This window comes from Podarcis bocagei (genome assembly GCF_964188305.1).
Source record: "Podarcis bocagei genome assembly, chromosome: 7".
Lineage (NCBI taxonomy): Eukaryota > Metazoa > Chordata > Lepidosauria > Squamata > Lacertidae > Podarcis > Podarcis bocagei.
The window spans coordinates 39,721,494-39,740,613 of record NC_138132.1 but is presented as its reverse complement, the minus strand read 5'-3'; the positions used below and the strand labels follow the sequence as shown (position 1 = coordinate 39,740,613).

The 19,120-nt window shown below is 45.2% G+C and overlaps 2 protein-coding genes across 3 annotated transcripts in view; one reads left to right on the top strand and one right to left on the bottom strand.

Annotated features, from left to right (window-relative positions):
* PRSS54 (serine protease 54) overlaps positions 1 to 15,984 on the top strand; it is a 23,496-nt gene extending 7,512 nt beyond the window's left edge. For both annotated transcript variants that reach the window (XM_081202200.1, XM_081202199.1), the window contains exons 3-7: positions 3,256 to 3,427; positions 4,514 to 4,761; positions 5,408 to 5,532; positions 7,589 to 8,121; positions 15,753 to 15,984. In XM_081202200.1, the coding sequence (XP_081058326.1) occupies positions 3,294 to 3,427; positions 4,514 to 4,761; positions 5,408 to 5,532; positions 7,589 to 8,083 (1,002 nt within the window). In that variant the 5' untranslated portion in view covers positions 3,256 to 3,293 and the 3' untranslated portion in view covers positions 8,084 to 8,121; positions 15,753 to 15,984. The remainder of the gene's footprint in view (positions 1 to 3,255; positions 3,428 to 4,513; positions 4,762 to 5,407; positions 5,533 to 7,588; positions 8,122 to 15,752) is intronic.
* CFAP263 (cilia and flagella associated protein 263) lies at positions 8,239 to 19,120 on the bottom strand. The gene is made up of 9 exons (XM_081202198.1): positions 18,453 to 19,120; positions 16,647 to 16,770; positions 15,684 to 15,845; positions 14,164 to 14,319; positions 13,113 to 13,193; positions 12,344 to 12,499; positions 10,301 to 10,408; positions 9,330 to 9,485; positions 8,239 to 8,570 (listed from the first exon to the last, which is right to left on the bottom strand). The coding sequence occupies exons 1-9, from the start codon at positions 18,602 to 18,604 to the stop codon at positions 8,478 to 8,480; spliced, it is 1,188 nt and encodes a 395-aa protein (XP_081058324.1). The 5' UTR covers positions 18,605 to 19,120; the 3' UTR covers positions 8,239 to 8,477.

The window sequence follows — 19,120 nt, the reverse complement described above, 5'->3', positions numbered from 1 at the left end:
TTCACTGCTTTTTGGGCCTTCTTATAAATCTCTTCATCTCTAAATAGGGCGTCATTCATCCTCCATCTGAAGGTTCCAGTTGTTGTTAGTTTCATCTCTATCTTCACTGCATTGTGGTCAGAGCAAGTCTTTGGGCAAATTTCTGCTTTTTTTATCTTCGGTGCCATACAACTAGTTACCCAAATTTGATCAATCCTTGTCCAGGTCATTTTAGCTTCAGAGAAAAAGGTTCCCTCCCTCTCCAGGGGATTCTTTGTTCTCCAGATATCAATCAAATCCAGTGTTTCAGTCAATTCGAAAAAAGTCTTTGGAAGTCTTCCATCATTAGAGATTATCTGTCTTTGTGCCTTATCCATGTTAGTGGAGACAACACCATTCATATCTCCCATCATTATAATTTTACAGTCCAGATAGTCCATTAAAGTCTCATGCAACTTCCTAAAGAATTCCGCCTTCCCCTCATTTGGTGCATATATTCCCAATATCATAATTTTTTCTCCTTGAACTTGTATTTCTATTGCCAGGTATCTTCCTTGTTCATCTTTGAAGATCATTTTGGGAGCCAATCTTTCCTTTGCATATATCACCACACCTCTTTTTTTAACTTTGTCTGATGAGATAAATTCTTGTCCAAGCCTCTTGTTTATAAGTAGTTTCCTATGTGTCCTGGTCATATGCGTTTCTTGCAAACAAATTATATCCAATTGCTCTCTTTTCAAAATATGGAAGACTTGGCGTCTCTTCCTGGGGAGGTTCAGTCCATTACAATTCCAGCTAAGAAGTTGCAGAGACATTTTGGTATTATGTACCTACTCCTCCGACTGCTCCAAGTTTTTGTTCCTCCTCCGATGGTGGTAAAAGTCCAAATGAGAGATTTGCAATATCTGTCGGTTCTTTCTCCACTGTTGTGTCTACTGTTCCTTTCTGTAAGTCCTCCTGGTTTCTTTCCAAAAAAAGTTCTTTGTCTTGAATTGTTTTTATTTTAATCTTCCTTCCTGTGTAGTTAAAGGACAATCCTTGTGGGAACTCCCACCTGAAAGGTATGTTGTTCTTCTTCAGAAGATAAACCAAATCTTTATAAAAGGCCCTCACCTCCAAGATGTATTTAGGGATGTCTTTGAAGATCTGTACTTGATAGTTTTGGATTACGAGAGCCTTTTGATAATGTAGGTCCAAAATTTTATCTCTTTCTTCTTTAGATCTCAATGTAATCAAGCAATCTCTGGGTTTCTTGCCTTGCCTTCTGCCCAACCGGAAAGCCGTTGTTATTTCAAATTCTTCCTCCTGAAACTCGTCCTGCCAAAATTCCAAAATATTTTCTGTAAGGAATTCTGCAAGGCTTCCTTTCTCTTCCTCTGGGATTGATCTTAATTTGAGATTTTTCTCCTTTCTCTGGAGTTCCCACAAAGCCAGAGTTGCATCATGTTCGTTCACCTTTTTTGTGATTGGGGCGAGCTCCCTCTTAGTTTCTTCTGCTGTATCTTTTGCACTTTGAGCAATCTTTCTTGTTTCCGAATTTTCTTGAATAAGTTTATTTATAGAATCTGTGTTAGAAGCTACGCTTGCCGTGTTCAAGTCCAATCTTGTTGTCAGGTCATTCAATTTTTTTGTATTCTCCGCTGACTGCTTTGTCAATGCTTCCAAAGACTGATTTATTTTGAGCAATGCCTGTGTCATTGACTCCATAGATGCAGTTGGTGCTTTTTCCTGTCCAGCTGGTGTTGTGCCTTGCATAGAACCCCTTTTCTTTTGAGTTTGCTGAGTTTGTTTTGTTTTAGATCTAGTTGTTATCTCTTCTGGTAAGCTGCTCATGTCCTCAAGGTCAATTCTCACAGACAGGCTTAGAAGTGGAAAGTTCCACTCTTTCCCTCTCACAGTAACAAATTTTCTTTAGTTCCTCTAGAGGGAGCATTTAATTGTATCCAGTTTAGAAAGTCAGAAACACATAATGTGGGGAACAAAGAATCCAAAGAAACCAGAGTCCAAAGTCCACAGTCAAAACACTTTTTACAGTTTCAGTCTAAAGTGTTCACAAAGTAACTCCATTCAAGTCTTATAACATGTTTCAGTCAAAACCCCAACTTTGTATCCAGTTTAAATTGACAGTTCAATTGCCTGGTGCTTGCTCCAGCAGCCCGACTCAGGGTTTTGACAGTGAAAGATCTCTTTCCTCCTCTCCTTTAAGCAGGTATATAAATTTCAATCTTAATCCCCCCCTTCCCCTGCTTGCTGGGGGGGAAATTTAAGTCCGATGTCAGGTTTTAAACAGTTTAGAAATTATCCTTCAATTAAATGCAGCTTTGTTCTTTCGTTGCTTTATTTACATGCAGTCCGGGGAGGCAGACTTCCTTATTTTATGCCTTTCCCGTTTTCAGCCAAATTTTTAAAAGTCCCACTTTAAAAATCCCGTTCCATCTGTCAATCTTACTCACGGGTTTTACAGTCCGAATTCAGTTTCAGGAAGGAATCGGCGCTCTCTGCTCAATGGCGACGCAGCTTCACTCCGCAGGCTGGGTGACGACTCTCAGCACCGCGCTCACTCCCGATGCCGCTCCGTAGCCTTTAAAAAGGCTCTTTCACAGTACCGGGGGGCGCAAAAGGTGCCCGCCGAGTCTCCTTGCTTACAGGCTTCAGCGCCTGCAATTTTAAGGGTCCCCCGCTCGCTGTAGCGGGTCAGACCCGAACTTGCGGAGCAGTCCTCCCTCGGAGCTCGAGGCAAGGACCGCCATTAAGCACTGGCGCCGACCGGAAGTCCCCTTCAGGTAGAATTTGGCCAAGGTTGTACACTATTTCAAATGCTTTGCATTCTTTTCCAACTTTTGGATTTTCTCGTGAAAACAGGGCTGATGAGGCATAACTGAGAAACAAACATGTATCACAGGGAAGGATGAGGTACCTGTGGCCTTCCAAATGTTGGACTCTAGCTTCTACCAGCTCCAGCTATAATAGGGGGCCTGCCTCTTGTTTGCCTGGATGGAGGATAGAGAGGTCAAATGTACTTCCATTTCTCTGCCCACTTTTCCGTCTGGCTTCACCCTCCGCTGGCATGTAGCCTTTGGAAAGTTGTCCAGAAGGGAATGCAGACCTTGGGTTGGAAAAGGCTCCCTATCCACTGGAGGACATGTTCTGCTTCCTGCAGCACAATGGGGTAATGAACCTCCTGGATATTAGCAGGACAAAGGAGAAAATACAGTGGCTGAGGCTGAATTCAGACAGACTTGATGACTGACTTGCCCCTCTTTCTCACTGGCACAGATTGCGGGGGGCAGATCAGCTTAGATCCCAGAAGACCCATGCAAGAGTTTGCAGCTGTGGATGAACTCCCTTGGATGGTATCTTTGCAGGATGTCTATGGCAACCACTTGGCTTTGGGTTGCATCCTGGATAAACACTGGATAGTAAGTGCAGCCTCTACTTTCCTGAACAGGTGGGTGCTAAAGTGGAGGGTTTTACACACATAGAGCAGGAACAGTTATAGCTGCAAATCATCAAACACTGTATAGGCAACTTCTCTCAAGGGCCAGAAAAAACTTTGCAACAATTAATAATAGTTCTTGCAGCACAATCCTATCCTTGGGTCATTCTAGCTAGACAAGTAGGTCAACTTGGAGATGTAGCAGGGTTGCAGTAGAGCCTCTGCTCAGTGGCCTGCTCCTGTCCCTTGCAGCAGCTACAAAAGAGGTGGTGTTTCAGGAAAAGCACTCCCAGGTGAGTCCATGAAAAGCCTCAGATGAAGACCTCTGTTCCCAGCCACACTGGAAAACTGGCTGCTCAGTTAATCAGAATCCTACCACAATAGGCTGCCAGAAGTACATAGTCCCCAGCAAAGAAACACAATGAAGTCTGGGGCTATATCTGGTTGGCCACTTTGAGAACAGGCTACTGAACTAGATGGGCAACTGGCCTGATCCAGCAAGGGCCAGTCAAAACCTTGGCAAGCCTAGCAGGCAGGAATTAGGGTCCCTTTTGCCACATGCAAAAGCAGCAGCAGGAGACTTGTGCAACCTATCTGCTTTTCCCTGTTAAGGCCTCCCTGTGGTAACAATGGATTGGTTGTGTGTGTTTGGCAACCAATATGATTTATAATTTTTTAAAAGCCAATAACCACAGGAGGGTGGGCCAGAATGGTGGCGAACAAGGAAATGGTTAAACCTCCCTTCCCCATTTCCTGCATCCTAATGAAAACCTAACCCCTCTCCTGCCTTCTATTTATTATTATTATTATTATTATTATTAGTAGTAGTAGTAGTAGTAGTAGTAGTAGTAGTAGTGGTGGTGGTGGTGGTGGTATGTAAAGACATGTTTAGCATGATGTCAGGATTCCTGTGCTTTTAACTGGTACTTGAAAGTCAGGCATTCATTGACTGATGCTTTTCCTATATCGCTGCACCTCCTCTTCAATTTCTGTGCCTCAAGCCCAGAAGCTTCCCCCAGGAATGGAGAGGCCTGAAGCAAGGGCCCATGTCTGTATTCACTCAAGTGTCTTTTCTTTGCTTACGCTTTCCATGGCCAGGACCCAGGTGTTGGCCCTGGTTGGTATCACAGGCCTGAAAGACAGAAGTTTCTTGATCCCAATCAGTGCCATCATCCCGCATGAAGACTTTGATGAACTCACTCTTCACCATGATATTGCCCTCCTGAAGATAGGCGCCCGGCTCTATTTCAGCAAGGCTTTGCAGCCCATCTGCTTCCCACCTGAAAACTTCCCTGTGACAGCTCTAAGGAACTGCTTGGTTGTGGGCTGGCTGCATCCTCACACAGGTGAGCTACTTGTGTACCATGGCGCTCACAATGGCAGTCTTCACAAATGCTGTGCAAGATCAATTGCTCCATTATTTTTGGGTTGCATTTACATCCTGCTCTTCCTACGAGGAGCTCCGGGTGGCATGTTTGGTGTTATGCCTATTTTCAGTTTTTCTCCCATGAGAACATCCATCCCTCTCATGGATACACATCTATTGGCCATCTGCATGTGGAAGGCTTCCCATAGTTCCCAGGGATCAGATCTATGTCTTCCTTGCATGTGGTTATTGCATGTGGCTTCCAAGATTTCTCCTGGCTGGACACTTAAGAGACAAGGTGCTATTCAAACCTTTTTTAGAACACAGAATTCTTTTGAACCAATAGAGTCACTAGTCTGATTTCAATTTGTAGACATTTTGCCAGAACCAAATTCTGGAAGCTAGTGAGATCTTTCTTCTTTTCTTTACCTTGCCTCTCACTGTTGGGTACTAAGGAGAACTACTTCCTCTTTGCCCTGGACAGAAGGCAGGAAATATAGCTTTTAGCACAGGAGGGTGGGCTTTGAAGGGAAGATGGGCAGCCCAATGTGTGTTGTGTTCAGTTGCCAACTTAGTCCTGTAAAGACCTAGAAAGGCCAGGCTTTGCTCATGCCTTTGTATCTCAGTCCAGACAGGGAGCGTCTCTCTACGGAAGCTCTCGGTGGTGGATGTTGACCCCTGTCCCCTGCACAGAATCATGACCACAGAGTGCTGCAGCCACAGGAAAGCTGACAACGTGTCTGGATGCCTGGTGAGAAAGTCATGTTCATAGGCTCATCTGCTGCTACCTCTGCACCATTCATAAACACAACAAGAAGTTCTCTTCTAGTGACTGTGCAAACATTTCAGCAAGGCATAGTGAAAGTACAGAAAATATTTCCCCCTTTTAACACAAGAGCATTGCTGCAGCCGTTTACTGGGCAGGGTGGTGCTTTAACATTAGCACTTGTGTTTTCTATTATTAAATTATAATTTTTAGATATTGTTATAAATATATATATATATTTGTGAGCCCCTTCTAAGAATTTTTTTCTAAAAGGCGGGGTATATTGAAGAACTTTTGAGAAAGGGGCAGATCTACTCATTCCTAGGCAGCATTTGATAAAAAAAGAAAAAAGAAGAAACACCCATCAAGAGACCAGTTAAGAGCTGGTAGGTGAACCATAGCCCGTGATCTCAGAACTGCATCCTCAGAAATGTCTTGGAATGTCTAATTTTCATGTTATTCTGATGGCTGAAAACAGGGCCGGGCATGATGAATCTGGATTTAATCCAGTTTATTCAAGATCCACAGGTAAATGTTAAATGCACTCCTAATTCACATCTCTGCTCAGCTGTGAAGCTGAGTGATCTTAGGTCAGAGATGGTGACAGGCCCATCTTCACAGGGTTATTGTGAGAATTAGAAGAGTGACTAGTGGGGTGTCACAGGGTTCTGTCTTGGGCCCGGTCTTATTCAACATCTTTATCAACGACTTGGATGATGCACTCAAGGGCATCCTGATCAAATTTGCAGATGACACCAAACTGGGAGGGGTGGCTAACACCCCAGAGGACAGGATCACACTTCAAAACGACCTTGACAGATTAGAGAACTGGGCCAAAACAAACAAGATGAACTTTAACAGGGAGAAATGTACAGTATTGCACTTGGGCAAAAAAAATGAGAGGCACAAATACAAGATGGGTGACACCTGGCTTGAGAGCAGTACATGTGAAAAGGATCTAGGAGTCTTGGTTGACCACAAACTTGACATGAGCCAACAGTGTGACACGGCAGCTAAAAAAGCCAATGCAATTCTGGGCTGCATCAATAGGAGTATAGCATCTAGATCAAGGGAAGTAATAGTGCCACTGTATTCTGCTCTGGTCAGACCTCACCTGGAGTACTGTGTCCAGTTCTGGGCACCACAGTTCAAGAAGGACACTGACAAACTGGAACGTGTCCAGAGGAGGGCAACCAAAATGGTCAAAGGCCTGGAAACGATGCCTTATGAGGAATGGCTAAGGGAGCTGGGCATGTTTAGCCTGGAGAACAGGAGGTTAAGGGGTGATATGATAGCCATGTTCAAATATATAAAAGGATGTCATATAGAGGAGGGCGAAAGGTTGTTTTCTGCTGCTCCAGAGAAGCGGACACGGAGCAATGGATCCAAACTACAAGAAAGAAGATTCCACCTAAACATTAGGAAGAACTTCCTGACAGTAAGAGCTGTTTGACAGTGGAATTTGCTGCCAAGGAGTGTGGTGGAGTCTCCTTCTTTGGAGGTCTTTAAGCAGAGGCTTGACAACCATATGTCAGGAGTGCTCTGATGGTGTTTCCTGCTTGGCAGGGGGTTGGACTCGATGGCCCTTGTGGTCTATTCCAACTCTATGATTCTATGATTCTAAAACAGAGAGGAGGAGGAGGAGAACCCTGTATGCCACTATGACACCCTTAGCCAGCCAGCTCACAGTGCCCAATGTCTACCTGCCTGCTGCTGGCCATCCCTGTTTGTAGAAGTGAGTTGTTAGTGGGATCATTTTGCTTGATCTGCTATTTGGAAGGGATCTGCAGCAGAGAGTAAAACAGCAGTTTCTGCTCCTGATGGAATCTTTTCATTGGACCAACTGGCCCACCCAAAAGCTCCACAAACTCCTCCTCCTTGTTAGGTCATGAGCTCTATATTTTTTTTCTTATTTTGCTTTGGCTTTTATTGTATTTCATGATTTCTCTGTCAGTTGCCTTGAACTGCATGTGGAGAGGTGGGGGGAGAGGTATTTGAAATGAATAAATAAAGGCACCTTTGCTTTTTTCCTCTTCCAAAGGGATACCCAGGCAACCCGGTCATGTGCCAGGCAGGTGGAACAAGGCAGTGGGTGCTGAAGGGAGTGATGACCAAGGGCGGTATGAGATGCTATGGGCCGTTTCTCTACACCAGAGTGTCTTCCTATGGCGACTGGATTGTGACCACCACAGCAAAGTGGGGAGCTCCAGCCTCTCCCATCCCCGACTCAAGACACAGCCCCTTCAGACCTCCCATGGAGGAGGGCAAAGGGATATTTGAACCCATTGGGGAGGAGAGAGCCATTGACTTCTCAGACCACGCCAGCCTTAATTATTCAGAGCACCTCACAGAAGACAGCCAGGAGCTCCCAGAAAGGCCAGCTGAGTCACGGGCCAAGCAGTCTGATCCCATCTATTATGACTACTACAGTGGGGAGCTTCTTCCCGTTTCTACAGCCAAGTTAGGCCAGCCTGAAGGACTCCTCTCTAAAAGCCTCATGCCCTGTCTTCTGACATGCTGGATGGTGGCAGGTTAAGCAGCAGACATTTCTGAGAAATGCACAGCTGAGATATGGTGAGTGCTGTTATGCTCATCTGCATTTCCCCAGAAGTCCCATTTGGATAATTAAACTTCAAACCCTCCTTATTCAATCTCCTCAGAACCATGTGGTATGAAATGACTCCAAAGTGGTAAATATAGCTAGATATATTGATGACTTATAAAGTAACGCATCACAGGGGAACAGAAAGGGAAAGGGGACAACAACTGCAGGGTTCCTGAGACCCTGGTGCAAGTACCTTGTCAGGAAGAGAGAGCCAAAGAAGACAGAGGAAGCAGGAGGCATGTGCTGCAGGGGCTCCTGTTCTCTTCCAAGCCAAGGCTAGGCAACTGGGCCCTTGGTAAAGTGCCTTTGTCCAGCTCTCTCCTTCTCAGTTGCTCCCTTGCTCTGGGAGAAGAGCCTGCAGCTGTTGACTAGCCAGCTTTGCCTTGTGCCAAGTACTCTGGTAGCCCCGCAAGGCCATCTGTGAGACGGAAGAGGGGAAAAGAGGAAAGCAGTAAGAAACTGAGCTGGGAGTGAGGGACAGAGAAAGAGACTGAGAAAGAAAACCCAGACCAAGGGGGAGGGGGACAACTATTGTATGCCTTCTATTTACCCTAAATGACAAATGCTCTCTAAGTTCCTGCCCCTAAGGTGGGTGGAGCAGCTGTTCCTGGCCCTCTCTTGCTTGCTCATCCTCATTCTGCTCCTCTTTTAAACTCCAAGCAAGGAGAAAAAACCACACGTATACAGAGAGGCTGCTTCTCCTCCTGTATCTGCACCTTGGAGTAATATCATTTCAGAGTGCTCCAGAAACAGCATCCACTATCTGCAGGGCTTATCTACTTCCTGATGCTCTACTGCCACCTTCACAATCCTAGAAAGTTTAAATAAAACCCTGCTCTGCAAACCAGCAAGGGAGAAAACAAGGACAAGAAAGGATATGCCAAAGGCAACAGGTTGAAAGTGGAGTCTTTGTCCATAGCCACATCTCTTCAAGTTCAGGGCTATCCCTACACTGATCCCCAACTCCACTTCCTGCACACAATCTGAACACTCTTTTCGAATAGGGAATTTTACCTCTCTTTAACCTGGTGTTGGGTATAACAATGAGGCACTTCCCACATTTTGCCCACATCAGTGCCAAGTTTGTGTTCAGAGGCATAACAGAGGTATAACACAGACCTCGCTGTGGTCAGCCCTGTGGCACAGGTGCCCAGATGTAAGGCCAGCATACTCATACCTCTGCAATTTCCACCTTCCTCTCCCAGATCTTGATGATGTTCTCCAGTTCATGTACTGCCATCTTCTCATGGACATAGTCGAGGACAGGAGGCACTTTGTACTCTGCCAGTTGTTTCCGTAGCTTTTTGTTCAGGACCTCGGCTTTGAACCGTTCCTATAAAAAAAAGGAAAAAAAGAAAGTATTTTGATGAGAGACTCTCTTTAGTTTTATTTCATTGCATTGTATGGGGTGGGGTGGGGGCAGGAATTTAGATCAGGGAAATGGCAGGGGGAGAAAGGGCTAAACACCTCTTCATCCAACATCAATCCACCAATCACATTCAGAACCCCCAGTGACTTCTTTAAAGTAAAAATAAAAATGTTTGGAGAGCTGATCACAGATCTTCACTGTAATATTTAGTTGGACCCTTCACCGGTCCCTTACCCCCCAGCTGATGACTTGCCTGTTTTCATCTGAAGCCAGACACTGCAGGGCTCCCGCTGGTAACCCACCCTATTTTCTGAGTAAGGGAAATAGCTGTTTATCCTGAATGTACAACCCACAGAAGATAAAGAGGCATTGAGCCTTTCCTGACATTCTTTCCTTAGTCACCCTCTTGATCTACGCAAATAAACCATCTTCAGTTTGCAACCATTCACACTTTTCTTCCTGAAAATGTGAAAGTTCCTGTCCAGGCTTTTCAGTATCACTTAGCAAGTAAATTAGTTCCCAGATAATACAACGTCCTCCCTTAGTGTACTGATTTTTCTCCTGGGATCATTTTTGCTCTACTTTGACTCACAAGCCTGAAAAATCATGTGCATTAACAATAAAAAATAATAAAAATACATTAGGAGCCAGTAAACTGGACATTGTTCCTGGCAGCAACAGTATCATTCACAAATAATCCCAGTAAATTGATCCTGTCCCTGTTATTTTAAAACCTTTGCATGCAGTTAAATAGCTCCTGTGCCTCCCTTCAGTCCTACCTCCTCAACGAGGATGGCCTCATGTTCAATTTTTTCCAGGGACTCCTTTCTCTGGGCAATATCTTTCACCAGGTTGGTGGCCAGGGTCATTGCGGTATACAGTTTCTTCTGAAATAAAACAAGTTGAGCCAGACTGAGAGGGAAAAGAAGGTTGGATGGCCTGTCTACCTAAACAGAAGGAACTTTCAGAAGGCAGCATCCAGATTTACTTTGCATGTATCAATGCTACCTGGCCACACATGGAACAGCTGTAACTGGAAAATGAGGTTTCAGTAGCCAGCACAGACACTAAATCCAGAATGGAAGTATAAAGTATGCTCACAAAATGATATTCGCCTTTACAAAGTTCCATCCTTATTTCAGATATTGTGATATATTGCAATGTTTAGCTGGTGATATATCAGGATTATTCCCTGGGAATAATGCCCAAGTGAAAATGAAGACAGTAGTGCAAAGAAGAGATTTGAAGAGATGCAGAAAAAGAGACTCCTGCTGAAATCCCCTCTTCTGGACAGTGAAATATGTTCCAGAGGCTTTTGGGAAAGGGCCAAAGCTAAGAGGTTAAGAGCATCTGCTTGGAATGCAGAAGGTTCGTGGTTCAACTCCCGATGGATTCTCCAGGAAGGGCTAGGAATGGCCCCTGAGTCTGAAGTCCTGGAGAACTGCTGTCAGTTGGTGCAGACATTATTGAGCTAGATGGACCAAGAGTCCTGTGTCCCTAGGCTCATCCTCCTCTAAGTTTGGCCCAGGATGATACAACCTCCTGGACCAAGTCCCACAGTTTTGATTCTTATAGGCTCATTTGCACACAGGGGGATCTTCCTTTGGGGTGAGAGAAGCTTCCCATGGTAAGCATAAGGTTTCAGGGACAGTTGTCCCTCCAATTTTGCATTATGCCAAGCCCCCTCCCAATGGTAGCCATTGTGTGCCTGGAGCCCCTAAATTCAAAAGGTACCCACTAGTCCAAAATGGTGCCTCTTTCAGGATGTCTGTGTGTGAGAGAGAGACAGAGACAGAGAGACTCAGTCCTTCTTTTAGCTTGCTTCCACACTAGACATTTCCTGCAGAACAGCCATGCTTTACCAGGGGTACCAACTTGAATAAAATATGGGGGGGCAGGTAAGCTCTGACCCACATAATTGATCCCAAGACATGGCTCACGCACACCATTTGAATGGCAGTGCCCATCAACTTGGGGAGGGGGCACAGCCCCCTCAAATATTTTAGTGGGAGGGACCAAAGGGAGATTGGCCCCTAGACGTTGGGTCCTGTGCTTTACACACTCATTTTCTACAGATTATTTGCATGACATCATGAACAAACATCATGTTCCCCATACTCAGTTCCCCCTCTTTTTCTTTTCAGAGCCCAGAACATTCAACTTAAAAAAAACCCAATTCAATAGCACACAATTACCCAAGTGAATATACCCCCTTCCTCCACTTCTATTCTCGCTGATTAAATTGTTCTGGCCATTTTCTGGACTGTTCCCATTTCCTTTCCTATGCTCTGTCCCTCTTCTCTAGGAATCAACTTGATCATTTTAACTCCCTGTCCAAAAAGCATTGCTTTTATATCAGCACCCCCACCCCCATTGCAGAGGGCATGGGCAGGTGGGGGAGAATCATGAATGAGAATGCAGTTTGGAGAAGGGAGCATTTAACCCTCTTGCACAATGGTCCCCGTGAAAACTGCCCTTCCAACATTTGGGGCTGGAGAAAGGAGGACTTGCCAAGGAGTAACCCTAGCAAGCCAGGAAAAGGTGTAGAAAATGAGGCAGAGGTTAGGCCCCAGGTTCCCCTGCCACTGTTTCTGACCACTGGAAATCTGCTCTGCAACAGAAGAGATGGAGGAAAAGCTGTGTTTACTCCTTAGCAGAATAATTGCTGGTTACAGAGCAGAGCTTTGGTCTACAGCAGCACTGTCCCCCTCAGTAGGGAAGTGCAGGCAGTTGGATCCCAGGTCTCTTCCAGCAGCCATCTTAAGCCATGTATGGGGAACCAAAGAGCAGGAGAGAGAGTACTGTGGGACTGCTCTACTTACTCTGTAGAAATTGAGGACCTGGATAGCGTTGCCCACAGTCAGCTTCAGTTGCAGCAGCTCCTGGTTCCGCTCATCAATCTTCTCCAGGAACTGAGCATTCTCGATTTTCAGCTGCTGGAAATCAACCTCGTGTAGTGCCTCCCCGAGTTCCTCCTTCTGCAGACCAACCGAGAACAGTGTGGGTCACTGACCAGGGAGCCCAAGTACATAGCAGGTTTCTCTGTGTACAGTTCTAGTTGCCTCACCTCAAAAAGGATATTGTAGAGTTGGAAAAGGTTCAGAAAACAGCAACCAAGATGATCAAGGGGATGGAGTAACTCCTCCATGAAAGGTTGCAGTGTTTGGGACCTTTTAGTTTAGGGAAAAGGCATTTAAGAGGTGAAAGGATATAAGTTTATAAAGTTATACATGGCATGGAGAAAGCAGGTAAAAGTTTTGTTCCCTCTCTCATAATACTAGAACATCCAATGAAGCTGAAAGTCGGAAGATTCAGGATATTTAAAATAAAGCATTTCTTCACATAGTGCACAGTTAATCTGTGGAACTTGCTCCCAAAGGAGGCCGTGATAGTCAAATTTGGATGGTTTTAAAAGAGGACATGTTCCAAATGTTGGGTGCTCTTTCTGAATTGATGATTCTGGTGTTCTACTTATGGAGATACTCCTGATCAATGAGCAACAACATGGAATGCATGGGACACCAAGCAATGGTACACTGAGGCGAGACTGGCCTGTTGAGATGCACCTTCACAAACTTGCAGTTTACGCACCTGCTTGAGCTGCATTTGCATCTTCTTCTTCTGGACTTTCAGGGAATCATTTTTCAAACGAATTTTCTCTTTCAGTACATCCTGAAAAAGAAAGTCACCTAATTTCTTTCTCAGGCTTGCTGCTAAAGTTTGCCTGCATTTACATGTACTTTATGTGTGGCTGGGAGATGAGCACTTACCCTGCAGGCTGTGACCAATCACTCCTGGCGGCAAAGCTCTCCAGAGGAAACTCCCAGGTAAGAACAGGGATGCTGCTTTGCCTTGGACCTTAAAGTATCCAAATGGAATTGCCTCTCAACTCTAACATGTGTGAAGACTTTTGAGTTGCACAGAACTCTATTTTAGGCCAAAGAGTTAGGTGCATCTCAGAAGTATTTTGAGCAATTATACAATTGTGTATAATTGTGTATAAACAGCTCTCAACCCTGATGCAGTTAAACTAGAAGGAATGGCAGCTGCTCATTATTATTGCTATTGCCTTGCACAGGCAATAGCCATTCTCTGAAAGATTGAATTGAGGAAAAGTTGATGAAGATCAGAACTGCGACCATCTTTTTCATTGGCCCCACTCCTGTGTATTTACCAGGCTGAAATGTAATATAACATGTAGAAATGTGGTGAAGCTGGCATGGAGATAGGAGGATGAGCTTTACCTGTTTTATTTCTGCATGTTAAGGATACAGGTACAGGGTTAGGTATGGTTCTTTAATGATAAATATCCATCCTATTTACTGATTCAGCTTTATAATGTCAAGATATGTATTCTATGGAATAAGAATGCTCTGAAATAGACACATTTCTCAGGAAGTCCTCCTCTGAATGGCAAAGATTGCTTAAGGCGTCTGAATGTATGCCACTGTTTGGTGGGATCCACCATGATGTCTACAGGCTACTGCACTCAGTTGCTGGTATCTAACAAAACAAGAACATATGCAGGAGGATTAGAGACACTGACGGTCCCACTAACAGGCTGTTTTACCAAGGTTCTCAGTCGGCTAACAGAGCAAAATGAGAGCAGCTGGTGGGACTCCCCAATGTTCTCTCCACTTACCCTGTAGCGTATCCTATCTTCCATGTATCTTAGCACTTTTTCAGAGGCGATGACACTCCCTTTCTTCTTGGTGATGGTTTTGACTATATCTTTGTCAAAGTCCTGCACAGCTTTCTTAATGTCAACTAGGCGGATGTCTGCTTCCTCCAGGACAGCCTGCCAAATTCAGATTGCACCGTCAGTAAGGGAAGGCTGCATGTCATTGATTTGTTCTCATGGAAAACCATGCTGCCCAGCTGCTGCCCGGGGACAAAGCATTGTGTTCTGTAAACTCTTGAGGTGGAGACCAGCAGCAAGAAGTAGGTGGCAAACATGAATTGCTTGGCTGTGGTACTCGAGATGAACTCCTTGCCCAAGACCATTAATTGTTATGACTGTTAATGAGCAATGCCTAACTGATGGTAAGATGTCCAGCAATTCTTTATTTACTACATTTATATGCTGCCTTTCTGCCAAGGCACCCAAGGTTCTTTTAGTATTTTAAAATTGCAATCCAACACATGATATAAAATGTAAAGTTGCCTATGAGTGGGTGAGTCCAACGGAGCAGGCACTGATGTTTCCTGCCTCTCTTTTGCTTCCCCCCTTTCCTTCCCACAGGGCAGATGGTGCAGGCCCAAATAATGTTTTTGTTTATCTCCCTTGCTCAGTTCCCACCTTGAAAGTCACACTCCATTGGAAAAGCTTTCCAAACCTGACCATGTTATTGCAACTGATAATCTTGGAACTAACCCTAACTGGGCTCCCCAAACTCCATGCATAAGAGCCTGTGTGAGCCAAGCACTTCTGCTGTACTTCTCATGCCACAGCCCCTGCTGTGTTTATAATACTGAAATACTGAATGAGGGAAAGAGTGATTTCATTGGCAGACAAATTAAGCAGCCACCCACTCTGGCCAGCTATGCACTCCAGGTTTAAGTATCCAGAAAAGAGACATTTAACCCAAGTTTTAGCTCTTCAGCATCTATTTTAAAATACACAAAAGAGGAATATTCTGACATTCTGCAAGAGGCAGCCTGGCATGTATCTTCCCAATCAACAGCAAAACTGACAGTCATTTAAAAGGCAGTTCCTCCCCTTAACTATGGCTTTTATAAGCCCATAGCTCCTTGGAGTGTCCATAAATTGGTGTTTTTAAGCCTTTCCCAAAGTACTACTGCACAGAAATGTATAACAAGATCAGCGCTAAAGCCCAGAAAATACAGGGGATCTTGAAGCCCAGTGTCTTAATGTTATCAAGTGCCATCATTTCCTGCCTTCCACTTCTCAAGAAGACCAGTTGTCTACAGCCTTGACTAAATGAACTGCCTTTGGATTATAAGTTTGATTGGTAGAAAAGTGCCTCTTTACCTGAATCGCCAGATACTGCTGAGTGGGCCAAAAATGGCATACCACTGCTCACTGTTACTAAATTTGACCTGGCATGTACAGGTGCCTCAATGAGGAGAGAACACACACTTCGGTACAGCGATACAACACTACGTGCCTCTTCCTATCCCAGAGCAGATGGACAACTATACCAGGTAGTTCTGCAAGAGCCTTTCTGAGTTCTCCTTTAACCTCTGAACGTCTTCCTTTGTCTCCTCCAGCTCCCGTTGTGCTATGTCACATTTCTGCTCCACCGTCAGACCCACCAGACGATCTGCTGTTAACCGGGATTTAGATTTGCGCCTGCCTCGTGCCTGGAAACCAAATGATTGCAAGATAGAAGCACACAGCTCTACATATGAAGCCACAAAAGGTGCAACTGAACTCTAGAATTTACCATCACTGTATTTGTTTCTTCTTTCCCCCCTTTATGAATATTAATAAGTGACATGCTTTGTTAGGTGTCTTAGATGAAGTTTGTGGTAAACTGGATACAAGATGGATTGGCAGCCTGATATTAATAATAATAATATATGGTTAGTATTATATTTGTTGCTTATTACAAAAAATGTCTCAAATCAACTTACAATTATAAAAGCATACATGATACAAAATTCAAAATAAATAAAAAAGATAAAAGAACATTAATTGACTAAAATTACTCATCCTGCAATAATATAAAAAGGGCAAATCATACCCTAACCTACTAAAAGATGAACATCAATTAAGCGCAAAATGTGGTCTAAATATAGGTAGTGATGGAACTTGGTACATCTCTCTGGGGAGAGCATTCCACACTTGCAAGCCGCCTCTGAGAAGGCCCAATCTCGTGCTGGCACCCTGTGCCCCTCCCTTGGAGGAGGGCTTCAGATGACTAGTGCAGGGTCTGAGTAGGTCAAGGCAGGAAGAAACAGTTCCTAAGGTACTGGGGTCCTGAGCCACCTAAGGCTTTATAGGACAAAAACAGCACTTTAAATTCAGGGTCTGCTTCTCATCCGCACTCTGGCCAGTTAAGCTTCAGCAAAGGACAAGGGAGCAGACGCTTTGCACCATCAAAACCACAAATACTGTCACAACAGCTATACCAGTATCTGTACAATAATCCCGTAACTTACAAGTTGTGCTTGTCCCATGTCCATCAAAGAGCCAAACTTTTCCAGCACCAAGTCCCTTGGCTCAAGCCGATTGAAAGTCTTCTCAAACATTGTTGTCTCGAGTTTGAGCATGGCATTGTCATGGCTGAAGGTAGATGAAAGATTAGGTGAGGAAACCCAGTGGTTCATGTGAGCAATGCATGTCACAAACCAAAAGGGATGACAGCAGCATCTATTAAGGCAAAATCTGAGGAAAACAAAATCCTCAGGCTGCAATCTATAGTAACCTACTCCTTAGAGAGGGGACACATAACTTTTGCACCACTCTGAGGGTTGCATTTGAGGTAAAGCAGCAATAAATTCTGGAACAATAACTATCTGAGAAAAGTTTTAAAGCTTACTCTTTAAAACAGGGGTCAGCAAACGTTTTCAGCAGGGGGCCAGTCTGCTGTCCCTCAGACCACCTTGTGTGGGGGGCGGAGTATTTTTTTTGGGGGGGAGAAAAAAGAACGAATTCCTATGCCCCACAAATACCCCCAATATGCATTTTAAATAAACGGACACATTCTACTCATGTAAAAACACACTGATTCCAGGACCGACCGTGAGCCGGATTTAGAAGGCGATTGGGCCAAATCTGCCCCCTAGGCCTTGGTTTGCCTACCCATGCTTTAAAATGTCCCACATAAACACACACACACTCTCTCTCTCTATATATATAACAATATCAACAAAATTCCTCTTCTTGGAACTGCCATTTCACCCATTCCCTGAGAAAATTATTTCCATCTTCTGTGGGGCAATCTTTATTGAAGATTACCGTACTTGGTTTAATCTTCTGTCTAAGCCACTGTTTCTCAGTTGTGATCCTAGGGTCCAGTACTGGGTTTTAATATTTTTTTTGTACCAGTCCCTCTCAGGCAATGGAAATGCCCTTCACTTCTCCTTGTGTCTTACCTATTTATTAAGGTGTTACATTCAACACCTTAACTAATGAAATTAAGTTTAAAATATATCCTGGGGTATAATATTATTGCTTGAGATTCTCAACATCTTAGTACATTTGAGAAAAGTGTCTGTGTACCATTTAAGTTTACCACAGGTAGCAGTCATACAGGGTGACTGCCACAGGTCTGCACACAGCATCATTGTTTCCTGTAACTTTTCCATTTACAGCACACATCCTGAACTTTTTCTTGAGCTTGTTTTCTGAATTTAGTATAGTTTGGTGACATGTTTCCTTACAGGTTGGGGAACAACATTGTAGGGTTAGAGAGGGTAAAGCACACCTATTCATAGCATTGGGGGGAGGGAGTTAATAAAACTGAAAAGCCCCATATCTTGGGTTACATCCACACCATACCTTTAAAGCGCATTTAAAGTGCATTTCTTCACTCAAAGAATCCTGGGAACTTTGGCTTGTTAAGTGTGCTGGCAATGACAGCTCTGTGATGTGCAAACTACAAAATTCCCAGGAGACTTAGTGGCAAGCCATGACTGTCCAGGTGGTATATGTGTGCTATAAATGTATGGTACGGATGTAACCTTGGCTATTATTTGGATTTAGTTAGTGAAACCCATCCTTAGTAAGGCTGATGGCCAGAATGCGATTTACAGCCAAACCTGCCCCCTAGCTATGCTCCTCCGCTTTCTGCCATAGAAGTGAACGGGAGACCCGCGCCACCCCAGGGTAGGTCGTTCCCTTTGCCCACAGGGATGGCTGCCAACCAGTCGGGGGGGGAGGAAAGGGGTTGTCTTTGAGGGGCCCCAAGTGGGTTTGCGTTGGAGGAAGAGCCGGAGCCGCCGCGCCGGTTCTTCTCGCCGCACCTGGCTTCCTCCACCAAGTCGTGCAGCTGGGAAATGGAGAACTGGGCCAGGTCCTGGTGCAGCTCCTCGCTCAGCTCCCGCGACTCGCCCGTGTGGACGCTGTCGCGCTCCGACTCCTCGTCCGCCATGGCCGTGGGCTGCGAGATCGCCATAGCAACGCGACACAGGCCCTGCAGGCCTCCCGACCGCGCCTCCTCCTCTTCCAGGCCCGGCCTTCCAGGAGGGGCCTCGTTATCGCGGGCGGACAGCCGCTGCGCCTCGCGACCGAGGCGAGGAAGCTGCTGGGTGGCGGCTGCTCCGCTCCAAGCGGGGAATAATCCTCGACAAGCGGGGCTTCACCTAATCCCCGGACTATGGCGCGGCCGGCGGGAGAGTTTGATGCTGACTCGCGGTCAGCTTGCTCCCTCGCTCCGGCGGCGGCTTCATGCCTAATCCGGGGGCGAGAAAACAGTGGTTGCTTCCTACGCGCCCGGCCAGAAGCAGCAGCTCCTGGCAGGCAGCTGCGGCCGGACTCGATTCCCGGGCATGCGAAGCCGGCCTTTGCGGTGCTGAAGGTGTTGTCCAGCTATGCTTATTCTGTTTATGCCTCGCTTCCCAAACCGAAAAGCCCTGCAGTAAGCATAGATCCGGAGTGTCGTCGCTCTCGCACCGGCAGCCTAGCAATAAAA

Excerpts from the sequence above, each read along its gene's own strand:
- CFAP263 (XM_081202198.1), bottom strand. The coding sequence starts at position 18,604 with ATGGCGATCTCGCAGCCCACGGCCATGGCGGACGAGGAGTCGGAGCGC. Across the intron at positions 16,771-18,452 it reads GACTTGGTGGAGGAAGCCAG|CCATGACAATGCCATGCTCA; the intron begins GTGCGGCGAGAA and ends ATCTACCTTCAG. Across the intron at positions 8,571-9,329 it reads GGAAGGTGGAAATTGCAGAG|ATGGCCTTGCGGGGCTACCA; the intron begins GTATGAGTATGC and ends TCCGTCTCACAG.